At 43.5% G+C, this 26873-nt stretch overlaps 1 protein-coding gene across 3 annotated transcripts in view; it reads left to right on the forward strand.

The window, feature by feature from the left end:
- Tgfbrap1 (transforming growth factor beta receptor associated protein 1) overlaps positions 1-26873 on the forward strand; it is a 52751-nt gene that overhangs the window by 6025 nt on the left and 19853 nt on the right. The window contains exons 1-4 of one of the 3 annotated variants that reach the window (XM_027386739.2): positions 410-503; positions 16323-17024; positions 23052-23246; positions 25486-25640. In XM_027386739.2, coding sequence (XP_027242540.1) covers positions 16337-17024; positions 23052-23246; positions 25486-25640 — 1038 coding nt within the window. In that variant the 5' untranslated portion in view covers positions 410-503; positions 16323-16336. Of the gene's footprint in view, positions 1-409; positions 504-16322; positions 17025-23051; positions 23247-25485; positions 25641-26873 lie in introns of those variants that run through there. The other 2 variants (XM_027386737.2, XM_027386738.2) reach the window with 2 other exon arrangements.

Raw genomic sequence — 26873 nt, forward strand, 5'->3', positions numbered from 1 at the left:
AACCGACAGACGGTGCCCCCAGTTGGCACACTGCGGTTCAGGAGGCATCCCCTCTCGCTAGTCGGGCCCGGGCTGTCAGTCCGTCCACGCATCTGTTCAGGAGGCATTTCTCCGCGCCTCCACCTGACCAGAGCTGCTGCTGTGTACTAGGCAGCCATGGAGTGGAAAGCGGAGAAGACTAGGCTGCGCTGCCTCCGCGCTTCCAAGGGGGCCGGCCGGGACTCTGCTCTCCCGGGGGCGACGGCCGGGGTCGGTGCCGCCTACGCACTCGCCCGAGCGCGCTCGCCCTCGGTCCCGAGCCCCGGGCCCTGACGCGGAGCCCCCAGCGGCGCACGGCGGCCTGGGCACGGGTGAGCGCCCGCCCTCCCTCCGCCGGCGCCGGCGGCGGCCCACGTGACGGGAAGCGCGGCGGCGGGGGCGGGAGCCCAGGAGCCGCGGCCGGAGCGGCGGCGGGGCCCCAGGCCGCGGGCTGCGCGCGGACGGCTGCGCTGCGCTGGTGAGAGGTGAGGGGCGGCCTGAGGGAGCCGCGGGTGCGCGAGCGGCCGTGGCGAGCGCCCGCGCAGGTGCAGCGGGGCGGGAGCGGGCGGGTGCCCACATGACTGGGCCAGGTGCGCCGCCGGGGCCGGCGTGCAGGCTGGGGGAACCTGGGGTGTTCACCCGCGCCGGGTCACTGGGTATGCTGTGATCTGGGGGTGTGTCAGTGTAAGGCAGAGGCAAATCCGACAGACCTAGCCCTTGAACTTGCGTTCTTGGGGGTAAGAGAGAGAGAGATGAGGATCAGGAAGGACTGCCGGTGCGCCTCCACCCTTGGGCTGGAACGGTTTGGGTGCTGCTGGAATTGAAGTTTCCCGAGCTTTGTGGATTAGGGGTTGAAATTGAGGTCAGGTCTGAATTGAGAGACTGGGAGACTAGGCAGGGGAGTGTTGAGAGGAAAGAGGAGGCCCGTGTTTGATCCCTGGTCCCAGTCTTTACCACGGGTGCACCAGGTCAGGGTGTTGCACCCCAGTGGGACTTCTCATCGCCTTCTGCCTGACTTCCTGTGCTCTGTGGGGCTGTCCTGTTGCCTCCTGGTCTTGCTTCTGTCAAAGGGTTGTTGGTTGAGTGTCAGCGGCCGCTGCTCTGGGGCTCATACCACTGGGGGCTGAAGTGGAGTTCACCCTGTGCTACTTAGTTGGGGCCTGGAAATCTTGAGCAGTGTCAGGAGGGCAGGCAGGCAACATTGGTATTAATGTGGTGGCAAGGGGTGCCCTGTGAGCTGGCCTGCCTGCCTGCTGCTGACTGTAGACTACAGGCAGAGACTGGCTGGTGTGGTGCCTGCTGTACTCTCCTGCTGGTGGTCATGATTCTTTCTTGGTCAGCAAAGCTGAGGGCTCACAGCTCCAGGGTCAGAAAGGAAGAGACACTTGGACAGCTGCTTCCTTTTCTTTTTCTTTTCATTTCTGCTAACCAAGCAACTGCCACTTCGGCGTAAAATAAAAGGCAGTGCCTGACCAGAATTCCCAAGAACCTGGTTCCTCACACTCCTTGGCCACGATGAGGGTGAGGCTGTGGGTTTAAATCCCACTCCTGTCACTTTTAACAGTGGCCATTGGATGCTATTTTTCCTGATCAAAACAGGACTAATTGCTGGGTGTGGTGGTCCCTGCATTCAGGAGGTAGAGGTAGAAAGACAGGGAGTTCAAGACCATCATCAGCCATCCATGACTATATATCATGTTTGAGGCCAGCCTAGGTTACACGAAGCCCTGTCTTATCTGCCCTATTCACCAAGTAGGGCTAATTTTACAAAGGGTGTGTGGATTCTCATAAAATTTTCATGGGAGGCATCTATCACAAGACCTGACACTTAGCAGAAATACAGTAAATGAGTTTTCACCAATAAAAATGAGAGTGTAAAGCCATGCTTCCACTCCAAAAAACACATGGTTCTGTGTTCTGAGCAACTGTTGATCCCATGGAGGCTTAACTGTGGAGTTAGACTGTGGATTCTGGATTTCAGTTCACTGTACATGCCAAGGTGTGCATTTTCAGCTCATTGGTAAGACTTGGTAGGACTCTTGGCCTTACTTTCCTCTGCCATTCTTCCTCCACTCATATTTGAGTTACAATCCTCTGGTCCTAGAGATGGGGACAGAGCTGTTCACTGCTGCAGGCCTGCAGGACTGATACAGCCTTGGCCTAAATTCTCTAGAGACGAGGATTGGCACTGCCCTGTGCTTCACAGCAGCTTCTAGTTGTAAAGCTGACAAAGTCTAGAGCTTGATGATTGAAAAGCAATGCATGGGGCCTGGGGATGGAGCTCAGTGGGTAGACTGGTAGCCTCGAACGAAGGAAGCCTTTGGTTCCATCTCTAACACAACATAAAGCCAGGTGTAGTGGCAAAAGGCTGTAATTCTTCACTTGGGGGGGGGAGCCTGGGATATAGAAGTCCCTGTTTTTTGTTTTTTGTTTGTTTGTTTGTTTGTTTGTTTAAATTCTGCCCAAGTGAGTAGAGGCCCGGCACAAAGGCAAATGAAAGGTTTTGGAAACAAACAAAAAACAATACATGTGTTTTTTCTAGGCCTGACTCGCAGCTAGCATTTTTGGTTGTTGTTGTTTTTAGCAGTTATTAATGGCCTTTTATGTTTGATCCTTTATGAAAACCAGCCAGTTTCCCTGAAAGGGTTAAGCATCTCGTCTTGGTCAGGATCCAGTCCTCCTTAGAAAGACATTAAAGTCATCATTTGTGGCAGCCAGGTGTTTGGGTTCTGCAGAGTAACTTGGCTCAGATCTTACAACTCATCTCCTTTGAGGCAAACCTGACCTGTTTCAGTATATAAATAAGATAACTGCTTAACGTCTCGTAGGCATGTGATAATTCATTGTTGGTGTTTGAAGATTCTGTGCTGAGGATGGTGTTATGTGGTAAATGCCTGAGAAACACCTATTCCCATCCCTTTCCTTTCCACTTCCCCTCACCCCTCGTTTCTTCAGTTACAACCATTAATGTAACTCATTTAGGATGTAGATGATATATTCATGCCTAGATACACACTAGTCATACATGTGTACATGCCATCTGTATGATAAGTGCTTACAGTATATGTGAATATATAGCATGTGTATGTATGTGTACACAGTCATCTTAATATCTATGGATTTGGGCTCCAGAATTCTCCCTGGGTACCAGGTCTGTGGGTCTTAAGTATTATAGAATACAGGATGCTGTAGCAGTTGTATATTACATCTACACGTGCTGCCATATGCTTTAAGTCATCTCTAGATGAACATATTTAGTACAGACACATGTAGCAGCTTTGCATGATATACATGATGTGTGCCAAATACTTTTGATATGGGTTCCACTGAACCCCGAATCCATGGGTTCAGATATGGAATTCATCGATAAGGGGACGACTTATACTTCTGTATTTTTATTAGCATTTGTATTAGCACATCGATGAGTAGTTAGATGCAGAAGTGTGATGGGTAGTATAAAGACCAATTAGACTGTAGTTGTCTTCTCCCCTTCCTCTGTCTCTCTCAGGTCACTGGAAACAGGCCAGTATTCTATGACTTTTTTTATACCTAGTTTTTTGCTGTCTCTCTGTACTCGTTTTGAAAGTGTTGCCTGGTTACAAGCTAATGTATTTGTTGTTGGCTTCCAGCAAATTTCAGGATTGAGTCACTAGACTGGGGTGCTTGTCAGCAAGAACAATTTATGTCAGGTAAATATATATCCTGATTTGATGGGAATGTCCCTGAATCTCAGCAAGGCAGATGGAGTCTTAGGATTGATTCATCCTTGGGACCCACAGCAGGCAGTAAGAGCCCTACTGATCTCAGGAATCACATCAGGACCAGTTACCACCGAGGTAGTTGCCTTGAAAGATCCAGGCCTCTTATTAGCGCTGCTACTGTGGTCAGGAAGGCTTTTGCTCAGAAGAACTGAAGTCAGCATGTCCTTTCAGTCAGTAGAGCTGGGAGAATATGGAGTTAGAAACAAACTGGGGCCAAATCCTTGTGTAGCACCCATCTTAATAAATGCCACTTTGTCTCAGTACTCTTTCAACATTTTTTTTTCTGTCCAGAGCAAGAGTTGGTCTAATTTTATATGTACATAAATTATGATGTATCTGCAAATTTCTCTTGGCTTCTAGATAACTGATCTTACAAATGCTTTTATTTCACTCATTTGTTCTTGTGCTGTGGCTTTTCATTTTGTTTGTTTTTGCATTGACTTATTGTGTGTGTGAGGACACATGCTTGTATGGAGGTTGGAGAATAACTTGCAGCAATAAGTTCTTAACTTCTGCCCCAATGTGGGTTCCGGGACCAAACTCAGGTCATCTAACTTAGTGGCAGGTGCCCTTACTGGCTGAGCCATCTCCCTGGCCTTACTATGGCGAACAGCCCAAGAGGTAAGTGGGTGTCCTTGTGAAACCTGCTGCCTCAGAAGGGGCAGACCCTCACCCAGTGTAGGGCATCTGTCTCATTAAGCAGTCTCCCACATGCTCATCTTATCCTTTTTCTTCTAATAATATAAGAGGCATTTATGATTAATAATTTATGAGATGCCCCCTAAAGATTTCAAATATATTTAATATTTGGAAATGGTCCTTAGATATGGATTTAATGTAAACTAAATACTGGATTTAGATGAACTCAGTAATTGTGAGTAGATCACTTACATATGTGATAAATAATGCTTCCATGAAATGAAATTTTAAATGAAAACCGTGTGAGTTGTGTATTCTAGTAAATTTACTGAATGTATTCTTTTTATATTCCCAAGATTAAACTAGTTTGGGAAAGCAAATAATTTATAGATAATTAATGTGTAAAGCTAATAAGATAGTGAATGGTTACCTCTACAATAGTCATGCCACTATTGCACCAATCAAAATACACTATGTTTGTGTATGGAAATGTCATAATGAGGACTGAAGAGATGGTTCAGTGGGTCAAGCACTTGCCACACAAATGTGAGGGTCTGAGTTCAAGTCTGCAGAATCCACTTAAAGCCAGGCTTGGTAGCATATGTCTGTAATGACAGTACACCTATGACAACATGGAAACTATAGGAAGAAGAATTCCTGGCAGTTCATAGGTTAGCTAGCTCAAGAGGTGCTTCCAAGGTGGAAGGTAAAGATCAACATCTGAGGCTGTCCTCTCATTTCTACATGCATGTCTTGGCATGAACATACATGTACTCACACATGAGCATGCACATGTGAGGTACATACACATCCCCACAGATACACACAAAAATTTTTAAAAAAGCTGTGATAATGAAACCCATTATATATATAATTAATATATACTAATAAAAAGCTTTAAAATTTAATGTTTAATTAGTAACATGTAGAAAAATACTTATAATCTGTAAAGATACAACAAATAATGACAGCAACATTCAGTTTAGGAAACTAAACAGTTTTGATGTGTTAAAAATCCGTCATCTGTCCAATCCCAGGCTCATCACCTATGAATTTATTTCTTCTTCTCATGAGATTTCCCCATGAATGGATTCAACCTTGTACTACCTGTAGGTCATTTTCTTATTGCATTGTGCAGTTCTCTATCCTGTGGAGGAAAACTGGGGTGTTTCTAGTTTTCTCCCATCTCGGACATGATCGATGTTCCTTCCTTGTTCTTGTTTTTGTGAACATAAAATAAATTCCATGGCTGGGAGGATCATCGGCTTATTCAGAAAATGCTAGAATTCTCCCACAGGCAGTGTAGTTTTCATTGTGTAGTGTTCTTATACTCACTCGCAGTTTCCATGTGTTTTGTTAAAGCCATGGACAGAAACTGAAATCTCCTGCAGTGATAACCTGAAGCTTTGTGCTTATTATAGCATTTTACCTTTTCAGGGGAACATCTGTGCCAATATTATGCCTGGGCTGGTGTTCTACTAGTTTCCCATGACATCCAGATACCTTTGGTCAAATATATGAGCCCCTTATTGTCTTTTTTTTCAGGAAGTTTCCTTGTGTAGATTGAACTCAGTCCTCCTGCCTCCCCACTATATATTATATATATATATATATATATATATATATATATATATATATATATTTTACAGGTGTGCCTAGGAGAATGCACATACCATACAGGTTAATGAATTTTGACAAGTGTGATAGTTTGAATGAGAATGGCTTCTGTAGACTCCTATTTGAATGTTTGGGGACTATTTGGGATGGATTAAGAGGTGTATAACTGGAGTGGACTTTGGGGTTTTAAAAGCCCATGCCACTGGGTGATGGTGGCACAGCAGGGAGGTGGTGGTGCATGTCTTTAATCCCAGCACTCAGGAAGCAGAGGCAGGTGGATCTCTGTGAGATCGAGGACAGCCTGGTCTACAGAGCGAGTTTCAGGGCAGGCTCCAAAGCTACACAAAGAAACCCTGTCTTGAAAAAACCAACCAAACAACAACAACAGAAAGCCCATGCCATTCCCAGTTAGTGCGCTTGTTCTCTCCCTCCACCTTTCTCCCTCTCTCCTCCTCCCTCTCCTCTTCCCCCCTTCCCTCTTCCTGTCCTTCCCTCCCTCCCTCCCTTTCTCATGCTTTGTTCCTCACCTTAATGGTCACGGACCCCAACTCTCTAAAACTATAAGCCTTAAATAAACTCTTCTATAAGTTGCCTTGGTCATGGTGTTTGGTCACAGCAATAGAAAAGTAACTAAGCTGGGCGGTGGTGGCACATGATCTTAATCCCAGCACTTGGGAGGCAGAGGCAGGCAGATCTCCAAGTTCAAGGCCAGCCTGGTCTACAGAGTGAGGTCCAGGACAGCCAGACCTACACAGGGAAACCCTGACTCAGGAAAGAAAAAAAAAAAAAGAAAAGAAAAAGGAAAAAGCAAAAGAATGGCCAAGCGAGGTGGTTCATGTCAGTAATTCCAGTTACATATTGAATTTGAGGCCCTGTCGAGGGGAGGGGGGAAATCAGTGGGGTACTAGATAATATTTTAGCTTTGGTAAAAAGAAAAATCACCAAATAGAATTTCAAAGAGACTATACCACCTTAAACTTGATCCAGCAAAGCCTAAGATTTCCATTTGATCTAAGTCCCCATTGACACTTGGCATCCATCTTTACTTTCTTGTTTGTTTTCTTTTGTTTAGATAGTGTTGGTATTCAGGCATCTGTACTGGCCTGTCCATGGGGTTCTGACAGGATACGCCCTCAGCTGCAGCCATTAAGAGCACCACCTGTGCACATTCATTTTGTTCCCTTTTAAAAGGGCCCTGCCCACCTCCCTCCCTCCTTCCCTCTCTCTCTGTCTCTGTCTCTCTCTCTCTCCCTCTCCCTCTTCCTCTCCCTCTCTCTGTTCCTCTCTCCCTTCCTCCTGCTGCTCCTGTCCTAGGAGGCTGGTCTCCCTCCTCCCCTTTCCCCTCTTTATGATCCCTTTCCCTAATAAAAACCCCTCTGCTTAAACCCTGTCATATGGCATCTTTCTCTTGAGAGCTGCTTTTCTTAAATTACAACAGATAGTACTAGATTCTGATCCCAGGTCTTTATAAGTCAATTTTTTTTTTAAGACAGACTCTCAATATGCAGCCTTGCTAGTTGATTTTACCCTTTGCTCTTTGGCTCTTGGGTTGGCCTGCTACCCAGCTCCCACATAATCACCTTTTCTTACTTATAAATCCCTGGACTTAGCTTGGCTTGTTTCTAGCCAGCATTTCTTAACTTAAATTATCCCACCTACCTCATGCCTATGTTTTTTTGTTTGTTTGTTTGTTTTGTTTGCTTTTTACTTTTTTCTATTTCTGTATACCTTTCTTTACTTCTTACTCTGTGGCTTACTGTGTAGCTGGGAGGCTGCCCCTCGAGTCTTCCTTCCCTCCTCTCTTTCGTGCCTCGATTGCTCTCTTCCCAGATATCTATTCTCTCTGCCTGCCAGCCCCGCCTGTCATTTTTCCTGCCTTGCTATTGGCTGTTCAATTTTTTATTAGACCAATCAGGTATTTTAGACAGGCAAAGTAACACAGCTTCACAGAGTTAAACAAATGCAATATAAAAGAATTCAGCACATCTTTGCTTCATTTAACAAATGTTCCACAGCATGAACAAGTGTGGCACTCCTTAAAATAATATTTCACAACAGGAACTTGCTCTGTAGACCATTCTGGACTCGAACTCATAGATCTATCTGCCTCTGCTTTCCTCTGTGTTGGAGTTGGAGGCAAATGCCACCATGCTCTGCTTGGTGTCAGTCATCTTACTGCATGCTATTCTCATAGGTATGAAGTCAGCTTATGCAGCTTAACCTAAATTTTTCTGGTATCTAGTAATAGTGACAGTTTTTTCATGTTCTTTTTGGTCATCGATGTACCTTGTTTTCTGAAGTGTCCTCTTGCATTTTTTTACTCATGTGGAAAATAAGTGTTTCTTGTTTTGACTGTTGGCTTTTAGGATTTTTATATCTTCTCATGTGATTTAGCAGGTATATGGACTGCAGTTTCTCCTCCCCGTATGGGGCTTGACATGCTTATTTATATAAACCCTTATGTATTTTTCTCTCCTTTCCTCCCTTTCTCTCTCCTTCCCCTTCTTTCTTTGCTTTACTGTTTTGAGATAGCTATGTTGCCCATCTAGGCTCTAGCTCTTAGGCAGAAGTGATCCTCTTGCCTTAGCCTAGCCAAGTAGATGGGACTACATTCAGGCACTGCAGAACCGGGCTAGCCTTATGTCTTAGTTGCATACTGTTGTTTGATAGCGGTTTCTGATCTCTTATTATTCTAGGTCCTGTCATTTTGTGCTTCAGTTTCAAGATTGTTTGGACAATTCAAGGTCCTTGGATTTCCATGTAAAATTTAAAACTAATATGTCAGTTTCTGCAGGAAAAAAAAAAACTAAGTTTACAATTTAGGTCTTCCTTAATGTATAGGAATAAGATTTTATTCATAGACACCCCCCCCCACTCCTGCCCAAGGCAGAGTTTCTCTGCATAGGCCTGGCTGTTCTGGATCTCACTCTGTAGACTAGGCTGGCTTCAAACTCACAGAGATTTGCCTGCCTCTGCCTCCCAAGTGCTGGGATTAAAGGCATGTGCCATCACCTCTCAGAGATCTTGTACAACTTTGTTAGATGATTCTTTCATATTGTTATACTGAATATGTTTTAAGATTAAAGTTTATCATTGTTACTTATATGTAGATATGCAGATTACTTTGATATAAATATTTTTAATTAACTACTTTTAAACTCTTACTAATTCTAAGAGAATCTTTGTAGACCTCCATGTAGACATTTGAGTATTAGTACTTTTATGTCTTTGATTTCAATTCTTTACAACTTCTTGTGTACTATTTGTTGATTTGGGTTTCTACTTTCATACTGGCAAACTCCCAGTACATCTTAGAATAGACACAATGTATCAGTGTGTGCCAGGACTGCTGTAACAAAGTAGGTGCCTTAAGCAGTAGTAATTTGCTGTTTCACAGCTCTGGAGGATCAAAATCTGGGGTCCAGGGCGGGCAGGCCACTTCCTCTGAGAGCTGGAGAATCCATGGAATTCCTCTTCTGGTACCATCCATCATTGGTTGAATTATAGATCCTGATCTCCCCCCCCTTATTAATCTCTCTCTCTCTCTCTCTCTCTCTCTGTGTGTGTGTGTGTGTGTGTGTGTGTGTGTGTGTGTGTGTGTGTGTGGTGTATGTAGCCTGATTCCTCTATTATACAACATAGTTATGTTGGTTAGGGCTTGACCTAAATATTTCGTGTCAATCCAGTCATCTGTAAGGTCTTGTGTTGCAGAAGGTGGTGTTCACAGGGTTAGGGTTAGGCCTTTTAGCGTTTTGACTAGGACTCCATTCATCCCACTACAGATGGTACTAACAGACATCTTTGTCTTCTTTTGAAGGAGGTAGTTGTACATTTTAGCTGTTGAGGTCTAGAGAGACGGCTCAGTGGTTAAGAAAGTATACTGCTCTTACAGAGGGCTGGAGTTTTGTTCCAAGCACCTGTGTCTATAACTACAGCTCAAGAGGGGATCCTGGCCTCTGTGAGTACTTGCACACACACTCACACACACACACTATTAACTAATAAAGCACATCTTATAAAAATCTTGATTTTGGGGATTTGTTTTAGGTAGTAGGATAATATATTATGTTGAATTGAGATTTTATGCAACTATGAAACTAATGACATTTTTCTTTCTTAGTTTGTAAATGTGGAAAACTAAACCAACAGATTTTATCTTTGTGGACTTTCCTGTAAACATACTGCCAATATAAGTATTCCAGCTTAGTCACATTTTGTTTTAAGTGTATGTTGATTGATTGACACAGCTGCTAAGGGGCATGTTTATTTGTAAGAATGACCTAATTTTCCCTTTTGAGAAAAACACGATTGAGCTTTACTATCAGAGATATGCTTTATATTGGTTTCATAAAAGGGGATATGAACCCCCTATTTTTCAATTCTCAGGAGAGTTTATTATGCAGAACTTGTATTGTGTGATTCTCAAATGTTTAATAGAATGTACATAGAGAACCCTGGGCTTGCTTTGGGGAACACAGTGTCCATGAAGTCAGAACATAGAACTGGTGCTCTGCATAGCTCATAAACTCCCTCATATCTGAGCTTCTGACCTTGGCTGTGTACTATGAAGAGGAAGAAGCTAAGCCCTGGAAGCCTACATGACTATTGTTTCCAAGTCAAGAGAACAGGCATCTTTAGAAATGGGCAATGTTAAATTCTCTGGTACCCAACCCATGGGGAGCCTTAAAAAATGAATTCATCATTCTGGAGCTTAGGTTTGGAGACCTAAAAGTCTAAGGGAAGACACCCAAAGCAGCCAGTTATTATAGCAGCCCCTGTAGATGCTAACTAACCAATACTGCTTTTGTGTTCATTGGTAGAAATAAACGAATACTTTTATATTAGAATGTTCTTTTAAAATTTTTATTTTATTTTGTGCACAGTATGCATGTAGAGGTCAGAGGACAGCTTGTGGGAGCTGATTTTATCCTTCCACCATGTCAATTCTGGGGATCCAACTGAGGTCCTTAGGCTTGACAACAGCATCTTTACCCAGTGAGTCATCTCTCTGGCCCTACATTGGAATTGTCAAAGACACATTTAGATTATTAGTGGCAGTATCTTTCAAAGGACAGAGTGCATAATCTCAAGTTGGTAGAGAACAATGATTAAGATTGTTACTTTGCATAGCACCTTCCAGCACTATGAAAGCAGCCAGTAGGAATAAAGCTTCCAGGTCAATACCAACATGATATCTTCATGTTTTGTGACTCAAGTATGTTGTGTCTTCAGTAATAGGGCCTTACTGTTGAGGTCTGTAGGGTAACCAAGAGCCTTGGCAATAGCCTATAATATTTGGAATCTGTGAGATCTCACCAGTCAGCAACTCCAAAAGTAGAAACCCATTTCTGGCACCGAGCTTATTTATTTATTTGATATGTGGTGTCTAGTAGCAACTAGCAGCATTGTTGTCTTCTTATAGGGTAGTTCCTGTGTGTGTGTGTGCGCGCGCGCGCGAGTGTGTGTGTGTGTGTGTGTGTGTGTGTGTGTGTGTGTGTGAAGGCACACAGCCAAGAATATATGGGCAGAGCAAATTGGACTTGATGGTTAAAAGGAAGGAAGGAGGGAAGGAAGGAAGGAAGGCGGGAGGGAGGGAGGGAGGGAGGGAGGGAAGGAAGGAAGGAAGGAAGGAAGGAAGGAAGGAAGGAAGGAAGGAAGGCACAAAGTTAAGTCAGTGGGCAGAGAACACATTGTTTGAAATTCTTAAAGGACTAGCAAAAAAGTTATGTTAAAAGCAAAATATAACACTATTATTTTGGCCTTTAGGCAACATTTATCTATCCCCCTTGTATTTTTTAGTCTTACTTCCTTCATGAAGTTGTAAGGCCCTTTGGGAAGTGAGTCACCATCTTAGAACTTTTTATTTTATTTACACACTAAGAGGAACTTGCTGCAAGTTGGACCTAATGATAACACAAATATGTGGCCTAATGTTTACCTTTTTAGAATTCTTATTTTAGCTACATAAATATCCTTTGAACTAGGTCATGGAGAGAATGCTGCTACTGCTTATAAGAATAAACCGTTTTAAGTTGTGTGTTCATCTTTCACTTGCCTCCATCCAACTTTGCTTTTTTTTTTTTTTTAAGATTTTATTTATTTATTATGTATACAGTCTTCTGCCTGCAGGCCAGCAGAGGGTACCAGATCTCATTCAAGGTGGTCATGAGCCACCATGTGGTTGCCGGGAATTGAACTCAGGAACTCTGGAAGAGCATTCAGTGCTCTTAACCGCTGAGCCATCTCTCCAGCCCCCAACTTTGCTTTTTATAAACTATTGTTTAACTACAAGAGCAGGCTCTTGTGGTGATATATTATTTATGATTTATTAAAGCTTGCCTTAGGATTCAGAAAGCAAAGTCAGCCTCAAGCTATAGATAACAGGCAGTGGTAGTACATACCTTTAATCCCAGGATTTAAGATTAAAAGGTAGACGGATCTCTGTTAGTTCAAGGCCACCATGGCCTATACAAGAATGAAGAATAATGGAGCTCATGCCTTTGATCCCAGCATTAGGGAGGTATATAAGACAGGAGCAAGGTCTCAGAGCTGGCAGTCATTCTCCAGCCACATTGAGGTTAGGAAGGCATTGAAGTCTCAGGATTCTCCAGCCATGCTGAGAAGCAGCATTCTGAGGTTTGGTGGAGCCAGAATCATCTTTCAGTCTGAGGTAGAGTGAGAGCTACTGCCTGGCTGCTTTGCTTTTCTTATCTTCAGCTTGAAGTTTGAACCCCAATATCAGTTTCTGAGTATTTTATTTTCTGGGTACAGGCTCTTAATAGATGTGGGGAAACACACCTAATAATCACGGCACTTAGGAGTGGAAGGAGGAGGCTGGCGATTCTAGAAGAACTTGGGCTACAAGACACCCTGACTTCAACAACAACAGAGAGAGAGAAAGGAGTGGTCTTTTAATTTTACAAAAATACTAGGATTCCTTTGTATATGAGGATTTTGCCTGCATGCATTGCACCATGTGATGCCTGGTATCCAGGAAGACCAGAAGAGGGCATCAGATTTCCCTGACAATGGAGCTGTAGATAGTTGTAAGCCATCATGTGGTTGGGTGCTGGGAATTGTACCCAGGTCCTCTAGAAGAACAGCCAGTGGTCTTAATCAATGAGCCATCTCTCCAGCTCTGTTTTGTTTTTGTTTTTGTTTTTTTTTCTGTTTTTTTTTTTCATTTAAAGACCTCTACTAGGAAATTCATCATCAGCAAGACTTGAGCTGGTAGATGATGAAACAATACTGCATTTGTTTGAAGTACCATAGAATTATAGCTTTTTCATAAGACACATGATTGCCTTCCAGTTCCTCTCCTTCCCCTCTTCCTGCTCACCCTTCATTAAACTAAACAGGAGGTATTTGGCTCTACATGATATTCTTCACTGCAAATATGTGTAGTTTATCTCTATGCTGAGGGAAGACGGGGACTAGAATTATGTACAACCTGCTTTATGAAGTTAAAATAAGAGGAGTGTGATTATAGGTGCCCAAAGCTTGTTTCCTTATTCTTTCCCAAAAGCAGGAGGTACAATTCATACTTTAAGTGGCAGGATCGCTTTATCCTGCCGTTTTAAAAGACAGCCCTGATTGATCAACCAATGAAGGAAGACATATTTTGTATTATTTCAGCTTTTACTGGCTTAGATGTCTCCAAGCCTACATTTCAATATCTGTGGTTTACTCATTAGCATTTAAATGGAAAAGTTGTCTAGGTAGGTTCTGGTAATTCTATTTGGTCTTGACAAATAGGTGGTGCTGTTTTAAGAAAGAGGGAAAGAAAGTTTTATGCCCCAGACATTACCTGCAGAGGTCTATACGGGCTCTTCTTCCAGCTGTCCCAGGGGCTCTGAGAAGGCCTGTCACCTAGAGACTGGTAGGCCTTCATGTGTGATCTTCCTTCCCTCTTTAGCTCACTTAGTAGCTTGGATTACAGGCTCACATCTCTCATCAGGGCCAGGAGTAAGAGGTTCTCCCCCACCCCTTCTCCTCCCCTGCTCCTGCTTTTTGTTTTGCTGTGAGACAGGGTCCTACTATGTAGCCCTGGCTGGCTTTGGACTTTTGGTAGTTCACCTCTGCCCCTTCTGTATGTGCTGGATAGCGGGTGTGCACCAGCATACCTTATGCTGGCTCTTGTTTGTTTCCCTCTGTCCTTGGGTAGAGGTCAGTGAGATAGCCATACCAGAGAACAGAGCATGGTAGTCTTTCCTTTCTTGGAGCCCAGATTGGGAGATAAAGCAGATTGAGGAGTGGGGGTTGTGCCGAGAGCAGTGGAGCCTATCAAGAAGTGGGCAGAGTTAGTCTCCGTGCTGGAATGAACAGCTTCAGAGTGCTGTGTGCCAGAGAGTGAACACTCCCTGAGCAGATTTATTCCACCTCAGTCTTGTGAAGTCAGGACTGCTGCTTTTACATTCATTTCACAGATGGGGACCAGATTGAAAAGCTAAGTGTCTTTGTCCTGCTACAACACAGGTCCTGGGTGACCTGTAAGTGATGGTGCTTTATTGCTCCCACCCGTGGAGAATGTGAAGCTCAAAGGACTATCAGCCAGTGTCTGGTTAGGATCCCTGTTCGTAGAGGCACTTTGTGCTATGTAATCACACAGTAGAAGGGACACACAGCTCTCTACCCTCCTTGTGAAGGGCACTAAGCCCATACCTAGGGTCCTCACGCTCAAGCCTTAATCTCAAAGCCATTTCTCCTCCCATTACGACTAGAAAGGAGGTGAAGTTTGAACTCACGACCTAGGGAGAGACATTCCAATTTCATTTCAAGTGATGGAAATGGATGGGAAGAGCTTAGGTATTTCCACAGATGGTCCTCCCTCTTGGGCATTTGGGCTCAGAGTCACAGTCTGATGTAAAATACCTGCCATTGCCTCTGGTGCCCAAAACTGTGACACTCAGTGATTCTCAACCTGTGGGTTGTGACCCCATGACAACCCTCTATCTCCAAAAACATTACATTATGATTCATAACAGTAGCAAAATTATAGTTATGAAGTAGCAACAGAAATAAATTTATAGTTGGGGATCACTACAGTGTGAGGAACTGTATTAAAGGGTCTCAGCATTAGGAAAGTTGAGAACCACTGCTCTAGAGTGTTTGAGTGGAAAAGCATCAGAGACACTGTGGAGCTCCTCCCTTTCCCTGAAATAGCTCATTTCTGAGGTCTTCCAGCCTTCATTGGAATGTGTCAGAGAATTGGAATTAATCTCTCATAAAGTGATCCTATTCCATCTGAGAAGATTGATGTGATAGAGGCTACTTTCTTTCTTTTCTTTTTTTTTTAAGATTTATTTATTTATCATGTACACAGTGTTCTTCCTATATGTATGTCTGTAGGCCAGAAGAGGGCACGAGATTTCACTACAGATGGTTGTGAACCACCATGTGGTTGCTGGGAATTGAACGCAGGCCCTTTGGAAGAGCACAGAGTGCTCTTAACCACTGAGCCACCTCTCCAGCCCCCAGAGGCCGCTTTCTTATGTTGGCCTGATGATGGCCTCTGTCACTTCTCTCAGCCTTCTAGTCCCTCTAAATCTGTGGGTCCCCTGTCTCACAGGAGTTAGGGGTTGTCCTTGGGAACTGCCTTTCTACCATTGAGAAACCAAGGAAGGCTGTCTTGCAGCTTCTGACTTTATGAAATGTAAAACCAGAGTTCGTGTCAGAGGAGACCTTTGGAAGCCCAGGGTGCTTTTCTTCCAGTGAGGCTATCCAGTGACAGCCATACCTGTGACCCACTCACAGACCTACTGAGCAGCTCATCTCACCACCTGCAAGATGGGAGACTGGAGGCTCATCTTTGCTACTCGGTGGGAGCGTGTTTATTCCTAGAGACTAGTGTGGAGCTGAAGCTGACAAGCTTGCCCCACGGAGAGCACAAAGGGATTCAGAACATAGCTCCCACTACTCTGTTAGACACACATGCAAGAAGCCTGATGAGGTCTCTTACTGCTTGTTTTAGAAGTGTATCTCTCACATTGTCTGTGGATGTGTGGGTGTAAGTGGGTGTTCTGTCTGCAGCGTATCTCCCAGGAACGATGGAGAAAATTCTGCGGCGCTTTCAGCTCTGTTGGGAACGAGCGGAAGGGCAAGTCATCCTAAGCACATGTATGTGTATTCTTTCCCAGGCAAGTCATGGGAACACTTTTCTTTCTGCCTTCTAATGGTGTCAGATTCTTCTGCCAAAATGGTGAATGGTGAATCCGTGCGTCTTTCCTGCAGCTTGTTGTCTGTGCTTCTTCCTCCAACATTGATCTTTTCCCATCCCTCTTCCCACAGATCACCCAGTAGACATGATGAACATCAAGGCCTTCACCTTGGTCTCTGCAGTGGAGCGGGAGCTGCTGACAGGTGACAAAGAGCACATCAGCATCGAGTGTGTGGAGTGCTGTGGCAGGAACCTCTATGTCGGCACCAGCGACTGCTTCATTTACCACTTCCTGTTGGAGGAGAAGGCCCTGCCTACCGGGACAGCCTCATTCATTGCCACCAAGCAGCTGCACAGACACCTGGGCTTCAAGAAGCCTGTGAATGAGCTGTGTGCAGCCTCAGCTCTCAATAGGCTGCTGGTACTCTGTGACAACTCAATAACCCTGGTTAACATGCTGAACCTGGAGCCAGTCCCCTCAGGAGCCCGCATCAAAGGGGCGACAACATTTGCCGTGAATGAGAACCCTGTGAATGGGGACCCTTTCTGCGTGGAAGTGTGCATCATTTCTGTGAAACGCAGGACCGTCCAAATGTTTCTGGTGTATGAGGACCGAGTACAGATTGTCAAGGAAGTATCCACTCCAGAGCAGCCTCTTGCTGTGGCTGTGGATGGCTACTTCTTGTGTCTGGCTCTGACTACTCAGTACATCATCCTGAACTACAGCACAGGCCTTTCCCAGGACCTGTTTCCCTACTGCAGCGAGGAGAAGCCGCCCATCGTCAAGAGGATAGGCAGACAGGAGTTCCTGCTGGCTGGCCCCGGAGGCCTGGGTGAGGAGGGGCCGCAGTGTTGCTGTTCAGGGCACCTGCATCCTGCCTGCTGTCTTAGGGTTTCTGGATATACCTTGCAGTGGGAGAGTGAGGGCTCCACAGTGAAATGTGTCACTCAGTGACACGGTTCTAAGAAACATGCACTAGGTGATTTTATCATTGTACACCTTCCAAGTATCTGTTGGTCAGTTAAGATGGCTACAGTGTCACTAGGTGGCAGAGTCACCCCGTGCAGTGCACTATAGACCAGATGGCACGTGGTACATGTTTGTACCCATGAGTGCACTACAGCACTGGAAATGTGTGGCCAGGTCACAGCAGATCTGCATGACTGACGCGTGCTAAAAGTCCATCAGATTGTGAATGGGATTGAGGTGACCATTTTCCAGCAGAGTGGTATTTTAGATATAAACAGTGAACCTGATTAACACCTCATTAATAAACAGAGTTCACATTCACATTAGGGCTCATGCTTGACGGTGTACACTTGTACACCGTCACTGCACAAATGTACAGTGACTTGTAACCACTCCTGTGGAATCATGCAGCATGCTTGCACTGCCTTAAAAATCCCTGGGTTTGACCTAGTCCTCCTGAACCCCTACCCTTCCTCCTGGCAACTACTAGCCCCTGTACTGTTCTCACAGTTGACATGGATATATATATAGTTCGAATCATATGCTATGTGGCCTTTGAGTGTAGCTTTTACATGTCTGTTCATGGCTTGATAGAAGAAGAAAATGCTTGGGTCCAATGTCCTTTGCTCTAAAAAAAAATGAATTTTTATTATGGAAAGAATATATATGTATCTATATATACTTAATGATATATTTATAGTACATAAATTATATATTCCTATAATGTAATTCATATCATTATAAATTATTTATCTATACATAATTTACATATAATATGAATTATATGTATATGTATTTATATATTATAAACAATATTTTTTTAAATTTACTTTTTACATTCTAATCCCAGTTCCCCCTCCCTCCTCTCTCTCTACCCTCCCCTCCTCCCATTTGCTCCACAGAGGGTAAGGCCTCCCATAGGAAGTCTACTAAGTCTGTCCCATCATGTAGTTGAGGCAGGACCAAGGCACCCATATGTGTTTTTAATTTATATGCTGTGTAAATTATTAGATATCATTTATAACTAAATATATAATTATCTTTATATAATATATAATTGTATATTATGTATACAATTATATGTATTTATATATAATTATATATTATGCATTAAAATATTGTTAAATAATTTTAATTAAAAGGAAATTATATATATAGTTATATATTTAATCTATAAATATATATTAAATAATACACATACACAGATATATGAATATGAGGATAGCATAAAAAAAACCAGTGTGTCTTTCCTCTGGCCTCAGCCTTGTCTGTCCCTTTGTATGCCTGTCCTCTCCCTTTTGTTAATTTGAAATCGCTCTAGACACCATAGCACTTTATCTATAAATATTTAATATGGTTCAAAGTTACAGACACATGTATGCAAATGAAAAACTGCAATGATCTTAAAATACTATCAAATACATTTAGACACATTATATTCCTCCTATTTTATCACACGTATTACACACACACACATACAAATACGTAATGTGTGCTTATGTTTAAATATCTGTGTAGTTTTCTTTTTTATTATTGTTGTGTTTTCAGTTTTCTTGTCTCAGTACCATCCAGGGCTCATACATTGTAATTGGCTGATAGATTTGTTAAATTTTATTTTTTCTTCAGGTCCCTCCCTCTATTTTCTCTTCCCCCCCTTGTTGAAGAAGGTGGATGGTTTCCTACACTCTGGAATTTTGATGGTTTTAACCCCACAGAGTGGTTTAACATGCCACTCTGACCCCTCAGACCTCTCTTCACTGCAGTTAGATAGTTAGGAGATTTAAGGTCTTCTGTGCTTGCTTAGTGTGGGTACCTCTATGGGGAGTTTGCATGGCTTTCTGCCCTCTTGTGGTGATAATGGCTGTTGCTGACCACTGCCTAGGTCCATGCCATCATTAGGCCCAACAATAGGCAACATTGTGTTTCTGTCTATTCTTCCCTTCATGAATCACTGAGAATGCCTCTTTGGAGCAAACTTTCCCTTCCTTACCCAGTTGGCATCTCCCAGGCACTATATATGAAATCAGGGTGAGACAACTCAGGTCCTTTCTATCAACTAGGGCTATTTTTTAGTGATCCTGATTGTAAACTCGTAGGTCCCGTTAGATATCTGTGGTTTCATTGGTGCTGGCTGTGACCCTCCGTGGTGGATTCTTGAACCACTTTGCTATGTCTCTAGAAATCCAAGAGCTTCACATTTCATATATTCTTACACGTCATATGGTGTCAAGCCACTCCTCCCCAGAGCCCTGCTGCTTACAGACCATAGTCTGGGTGCGGGAGCTCTTATTCACTTTCTCTAGGCACTTGTCAATGGACAGTGCTGGGAATTCTGCCTTTGTAGAATAACTGCATCATAAGATCATGTTAGGATCCATCCTTCTGTACCTTAGTGCCACCTTTCCACCACACCAAGGGTTCCTCTCCATCTTCCTGCAAGTACTCTTGTGATATAGATACCCACAGAGGATCTAGCCTGAATCCTGCCCACATGTAGCCTCCTCCCTTAGGTAACCTATTTATTTGCTTATGTTATTATTATTATTAGTTTTGTTTTCTATTTCAGCAGATTTATACTGAGAGCATGAATGTTTGTGAACTGAGCTGGGTATTACCATGTCTCCTTTGGTTATTTTGTGTTCTCCCTGATGACATGACAGTGCTTTTCCACCAAGCTTGGCCAACAGAGAATACTGCCAAGCTTTTGTGTCTTTGGGAGCATAACACATTTCCCTGTGCACAACGTTGAATTTCTTATGTTTAGGAGTCTATGGTGCTTCTTTAGGTTAATAGGGATTACCTATTTTGTCATCTATTTTTAATTTCGTGTGGGGTGTGTGTGTGTGTGTGTGTGTGTGTGTGTATGCGCACACACATGCTCGAAGCTGAACTCAGGGCCTCATTCATGCCAAGCCCATGTCCTACCACTCGTTGAACCCTACCCCAAACCTTTTATTACCATTAGAATTGTTTGGAATTCTTTATACATTTGAAATACCAACATATCTGCCACCTACCTTTTAGGTATTTGTTTCTAATTTTTGCCTTGCAAAATCTCTTTCTACAAAGTTCTATAATCCAATGTATCAGCTTTTTAAGTACTACTTTATGATTTTGAGTTGTAATTAGGAGGCTTCCCTGTCTTCCACTTTATAGAGAAAGTCACCTATGTTTTCTGATATTACCTATATGGTCTCATGTCTTACCTTGTAAAGAAGCAATTCAATTGCTATGTTTTTATGTGACTGTCCACTATGCCCATCAACTGTTGGCAGAGCCCTTTTCTTTGCCAACTTCAGTGACTGCCTTCATTAGACCCTAACTTCCTCATACCTTAGGTATGTATCTGGAATTCCCATTTCTCTGCACCTGTCCTGTAGTGAAACCCTAACTGCTCTGGTTCTGAAGGCTTCACAGGGAAACTGTTAAGAGTCCCATGTTTCTTTCTTGGTGATAGTGTTAGATTAAAGGAAAAGGATTGTCATCTTTTGGATGCATTTCCCCCCAAGCTTTCTATGTCTCATCTACATGAGCATCATGCTAAATGAACCAACTTACTCAATTGTCATTCTTCTTGTAATGAATAGAGTTATAAGCACATAGAAAGATTATTTGTAAGGTTTCTTACGCATACCTTCTGTAGCTATAGGTTCTACAAATAGCATCATTACTAAGAGTTCAAACAAATTACTATCAAGATTATACATGCCCCTTTCAACTTGACACCTACATTTCTTTTTTCTTCTGCCTTTCTCCCTGAGTGTAACTTATGACCACTCTTGTCATAAGAGATCATGCTTGACCTTTTGTAAGGCAAGTTTACCAAACTTTTTATAGTACTTTAACTACACTCCTTGATGGCACTTCTAGACAGGGAAATAATTCAGTTGCTCTTCGTGTTATGTGGGCTCTTCTCCAACTTGTCCTTGGATCACAGGTGGGCTTGAACCTAGAAGGGGCATGGCCAAATAGAGTGGCTTTAAAAGTTGGTGTGCCCTTTCCATATCTCTCACATTGCATACCAGAAACACTTGGGCTCCTATAGTAGTATAAAAGCCACAGACTTCATCGCCTGCTTGGCCAGGAGAGAGATAGCTGGGGTACTTTAGTAACAGTCTAGTTAGTACCATCTTGCTTAGGGGGTACTTTTCTGGCTTGACTGACCCTTCTCATTTGCCAGTTAGGGCTCTGATCCTTCACTCCAGTGAAACTGCAGAAGCCATAGCTCTTGGCATCTGGCTTCTGTCCTCTTTCTGTCAGAAACACTAGCCAGGGCTTCTGCATTGTGTGATTCCCTTGAGAGGGTAAATGTAGTGACTGGCAGTGTTGAGAGTCTCTATGTTATGCTCAGAGCATGGCTTTTTTACCCAGAATTTAGCAGTATCGCTGCGATCATTCATGCTCATCCCTTTGCCCATTTGTATTTACCTCGTGTCTTGGTGGAGGTGGTGTCGCATTACCAGCCAGGCTGTTCATTTCTTCTCTGTTTTGGCCTCTGGCTGACTTCCAATCACAGCACTAACATCCCCAGCTTAGTCTTCATTTATCTCTGTGCTTCATTCCCTCAGTGTTTTCTGATGTTGTTTTGTATACTTGGGCATGACTGTTTCCTATGGTCAGGATGTGTGTCACCCAAGGGGTCCCTGTGTTAGCGTCTTGGTCCCTATGGTGACAGTGGAAAATGGTGGGTCCTCTAGGACAGTGGTCCTCAATTTTCCTAATGCTGTGACCCTTTAATACAGTTCCTCATGTTGTGGTGACCCCCAACCATACAATTATTTTGTTGCTACTTCATAGCTGTAATTTTGTTACTGTTATGAATGGTAATGTAAATATCTGTTTTCTGAAGGTCTTAGGCAACCCCAGTGAAAGGGTCATTCGAACTCCTAGGGGTCACAAATGACACGTTGAGAACCATTTTCTAGGAGGTGGAATCTGGAAGAAAGCCGCTAGGGTGGGTCTTGAAAAGGATTGGGGGGTCTGGGTTCCCTCCTCCCCACTTTTCTGGGTTTGCTTCCTGGCTCATGAGGTGGTGGCTTTGTCTGCTTTATGCTTCTGCTAGGATGTGCTGCCTCAGCAGAAACCCAAAGCAATGGCCTTTCGGACCCTCCTTTATCCCTGCCTCCTCTCCAAACCCCTGTTGTAGCAGTACCCACTTGATTGCTTCAGTGGTGTCTAATCATTTGGAAGCAACACTGTGATGCTTTCAAAAGTTAAAGTGGATTGACACCTCTTGGTCAAAATGTTCACCTCAGAGATGTCTTCTGTACAGTGTAGATAAACTGTCACAAGTTTACTATGGACAAAGGCTTTACAGCAGTCTGTCTTGAATAGAAAAAAAAAACAGTTTTCTCTGTTATAGCATATGTATTCTTATAGCATATATACATTTTCAGTGATAAAGGGGTAGAACCAATTGCCTGCTCAGACCTCAACTCCAAGGATAGCCAGATTCTGAAAGGACTCTTAGTAGAGTGCCTGGCACATAGTAGGTGCTCAGTAAATATGTTGATCATATGTGTGACAAGGAGCTGGAAACACAGAGGCAAGCTAGGTGGAGGAGTGGAAGAAATCTTGCCACGCTTCCTGAGCAGTTTTCTTTCTCCTGTTTGAAGAACATGTCATTTATAAATGGGCACGTGAGTTCAATAGAAATATTTTACAATCTCATTTGTAATTACAAGCAGACATGAGATACATTCTGAATAAGGTAGTTCTCTTCCTGGTGATAAAGTCATATCCGGTTCTTTGCACATGAGTATATTTTATTATTGCTTTTGAAATGCAAGCCTGTAGGAGAATTGAGTGAGTGAGTTACTTTTCACCCATCACTTCTATGGCAAGGAATGCCTCATAGCTATTTGAAGACACCTCCTTTCTATTTTCCTAGGCATGTTTGCCACTGTGGCCGGGATTTCCCAGCGTGCCCCTGTGCACTGGTCAGAGAATGTGATTGGGGCAGCTGTTTGCTTCCCCTATGTCATAGCACTGGATGACGAATTCATCACAGTTCACAGCATGCTGGATCAGCAGCAGAAACAGACTCTGCCCTTCAAGGAAGGTCACATCCTGCAGGACTTTGAAGGTACCCGTTGTAGAAATCTTAACAGCATTTTCATTCCATGCTTTCTGTAGTCTTTCTACCATAAATGATAGCCGGGATGCACTAGGAGCTGGGCCTTATGCTGAGAGAAGATACATAAACAGCTGGAGAAATGGCTGTGGTTAAGTGCACCCACTGCTCTTGCAGAGGACCCAGGTTTGGTTCTCAAAACCACGTCAGACTGCTCACAGTTGTGTGTGTGTGTGCACCTGTATGTGTGCACACAACACACACACACACACACACACACACACACACACACACACACAAATAAAAGAAATAAAACTTGAAAAAGAAAGGTAGTTACTGTAATGCAGATTCTGTGTTTCAGGAACAACAAGGTTAAGGGTGTGACAGGCATTTCAGTAAAGAGCCACAGCAGTTTTGGCTAAAGATGGAGTAGGTCCCCTGGGGTGTGCAAAAAGAGAGTTGATTCCTGGAGAAATCAGGGAGGGCTTCCTGAGGGTGACTTTAAGGATGAATAGGAGTCAGCCAAGCAGGTGTATGCAGAACCTTTTATCAGAGAAAAGGTTGTGTCTGGACAAGAGGGCTTCCAAGTGAGTCCTTGGTATGTGTGGAAGGCAAGGAGGGCAGGGCACTGAGGCTACAGTGTGGTAGGGCACAGTTGACAAGTGGCCCCATGTGCATCAGTTTCAGTTTCCCTCTGTTCCATTTTGAACGTTTTCAAACATTCAGAGAAACAGGGTGAACCAACTTCACCTTGACTGGAAGCTTGTTTATGTTTCTCAGCATTGTTCATAAGTAAATGGAAGACACCGACCAGCCTCAGCACAAGCCTCCTAAGAACACTGGCAGCTGACAATGTCGACGTTGGTTCTGTAGTACCATCTACTAGCCCGCCCATATTCATGTCCTAAGAATTGCTCTGAGCATTTTTAATCTAGATTCATACCTTGTACTTGCCATTTGAAATCTTTCTGTTTTTTAAACATCACCTTACTGGTGTCTGAGATGCTTAGTGAAAAGTATAGCCCCCACCACAACGGGGGTCAGGTCCAAGTAAACACTGACACATGAATTGGAGTAACATGTGCCATCATCTCTTGGGACACACATGGACAGGTTGCACGAATAGTGAAACACATGGATGTTTCGGTCCTTTCCGTGGCATGGCTTAGCATTAGCCTAGAACCTACCTACATACTCTTGTTGACTTTGAATCATCTCTAGATGACTCTACTACTTAAAGTCATGCAAATGCTATTGTTAACTTACTTATTGTTTGGGGAATGAGGACAAAATGTCTACTCATGTTCAGCTACAGACACTATCATTCTTTCCCAATTATTTTCAATCTCTGGTGGGTTGAACCTACAGATTCCGAAGCTGTGGATTTGCAATCTGCAGATACAGGGGGCTGACTTTATACTCAGGTTGTGGGACTTTGTATATTGAGTGGTGCCAACTCGCATAGGGCTTACTGACATAGAGGAGGCCAGTATAGCTTACCTTATATGGGAGCAAAGGGGCTCCTGGGAAGAGTGGTTCCAAGCAGATAGCCAGAAAACAAGGAAAACCACTTTGATAGGGGGGTACAGGAGACAGAAGAAATCAGCTAACTACTTCCAGTGAACAGGGACTGCTGAGTTAGGAGGAGAATCAGAGCTCACTTTGAAAGCCCAGTGGAAGGTGCTAGCTTGGATTGCAGTCCTGATCTTCCACGGCCTTCCTGTAGAGGGTCTTGGGTCCAAGGGTTCCAGTGATGGGTAAGGAGAGCTGGCAGGATGGTAGGGAAATCACCAAGTAAATAGAAAGAGTTGGTGGTATATGGATGGACAGGAAATATTATCCCATAGTTGAAAACATGACATTAAAATCTTAGTTTATGTAAACCAACTTTGGAAGGAAAAGATTTTTGGTGAGTTTTTGATGGTGGAGCTCTACAGCTCCACTGGACTCTGTATCATGTGTCTCCTCATAGGTTTCTAAATCAATGGGCACTTTTTCATGTAGACAAGGGATAAAGAGCACATTTTATTCTTTAGCAATGTGACATTAAAGTAGGCCTTTCCCAACAGTTGTCAGTGTGGAAGAAAAGGGAGGCATCATACTATAATTTCATTTGGAGTGGTATTGGAAAAGCCGGTGGGAGTGATTAGTGGATCAGATAAAGGCCGAGTCTGAGGAAGGCAGTAATGCATTGCGGGAGGCAATGCCTTTCCCTTTCCACAGCGTTAATGTTTTTCTTCTCTTCCCTCAGGAAGAGTGATTGTTGCCACAAGTAAAGGAGTTTACATCTTGGTTCCATTACCTCTGGAAAAACAAATACAGGATCTGTTAGCAAGCCGGAGAGTGGAGGAGGCCTTGGTTTTAGCAAAAGGAGCCCGGAGGAACATTCCAAAAGAGAAATTTCAGGTTGGTAATCATCTGGTCACAAGAAAGCGTGCCTGCAAGCCACAAGTTAGAAAGTTAAATTCAGATTTAACCACATGCATCGGGCTCACTCTACATAAAACCATGTGGGGGTGCCCGCCATGTAGTTTTTACAACACATCTCACCTCCATAGCTATTTGCAGAGTGCCAAATAGCTCTCCTGCGATTGCACAGCTAACCATGGATGGTTAGCTTGTCAGTTTCTCACTTGATACACTAGACTACATTTGAAATCAGCTCCCTCCTTCAGTCACCTCCTGAGAACAGTTATGAGCTGGCAGAGTGAGGTCAAGCCACTGGTCTCTGATCTAGAGTTTGTCTCTGTTGGGCTTCAATTAATTGTGTGTCCTCCCTGTAGACTGTGTGTGATGGGGGGACACATGCATCTAGGACAGATCAATCCAGTGCATTAGTAGACCACACATTATCATGTCACGATGTGAAAAGGTTGCCTCCCCCAAGCAGTCTGTCTTTTATCATCTGTAGGCAATGCTTTTCCCACTCTGTGGTTAAAGAGCCCCCCCCCATTACAGAAACCCAGTCTTTTCCTTAGAAAAGCTCAGTCTGTCAAGTACAGGAATTACAGGCACACATCACTACATGCCTGGGAGAAAACAGGCAGTGCCCTGAAGAAATGTTAACTTTAAATGTCATTGGTATAAATACAACTAATATCAATCCCACTCCCTAAAATTCCTACCTGATCAGATGTACCATTCAAGGCTCTCTCTCTCCACATGTTTGAGAGTGCTAAAACATGGGAGCTGAGCCTGGAGGCATAGACCTGTAAAGCTAGCTACTTGAAAGCCTAAGGTAAGGGACCCTCCAGTTCAAGGCTTGCCTAAGGTACAGAGTGAGCTTAAGGCCAGCCTGGGAATTTAGGGGAACCCTGTCTCAAAGTAAAAAGTGACATCACGTTCCTAGCATGGGTGAGGCTTTAGGTTCAATCCCTACTGCTACAAAAAGAGCAACAACAAAACTACAAATGATGATGCTGTATAGACATTTGTTATTAGCAGCCGAATCTATCACTAACAGTTCTTAGAAACTAAAGCCAGCCACATTTTACCCATGGATGATTGCTGTAGCAGAAAAGATGTGTTTGGATGTAAGTTACCCATAGAGCAAAGGGTAGCTTCTGCCAGTGAATGTGTCATGCAGATGGTTGAGACATTCTCATCCCTGCTCTTAACTTGCTGAAGTGGCACTGACCT

This window comes from Cricetulus griseus (assembly GCF_003668045.3).
Source record: "Cricetulus griseus strain 17A/GY chromosome 1 unlocalized genomic scaffold, alternate assembly CriGri-PICRH-1.0 chr1_1, whole genome shotgun sequence".
Lineage (NCBI taxonomy): Eukaryota > Metazoa > Chordata > Mammalia > Rodentia > Cricetidae > Cricetulus > Cricetulus griseus.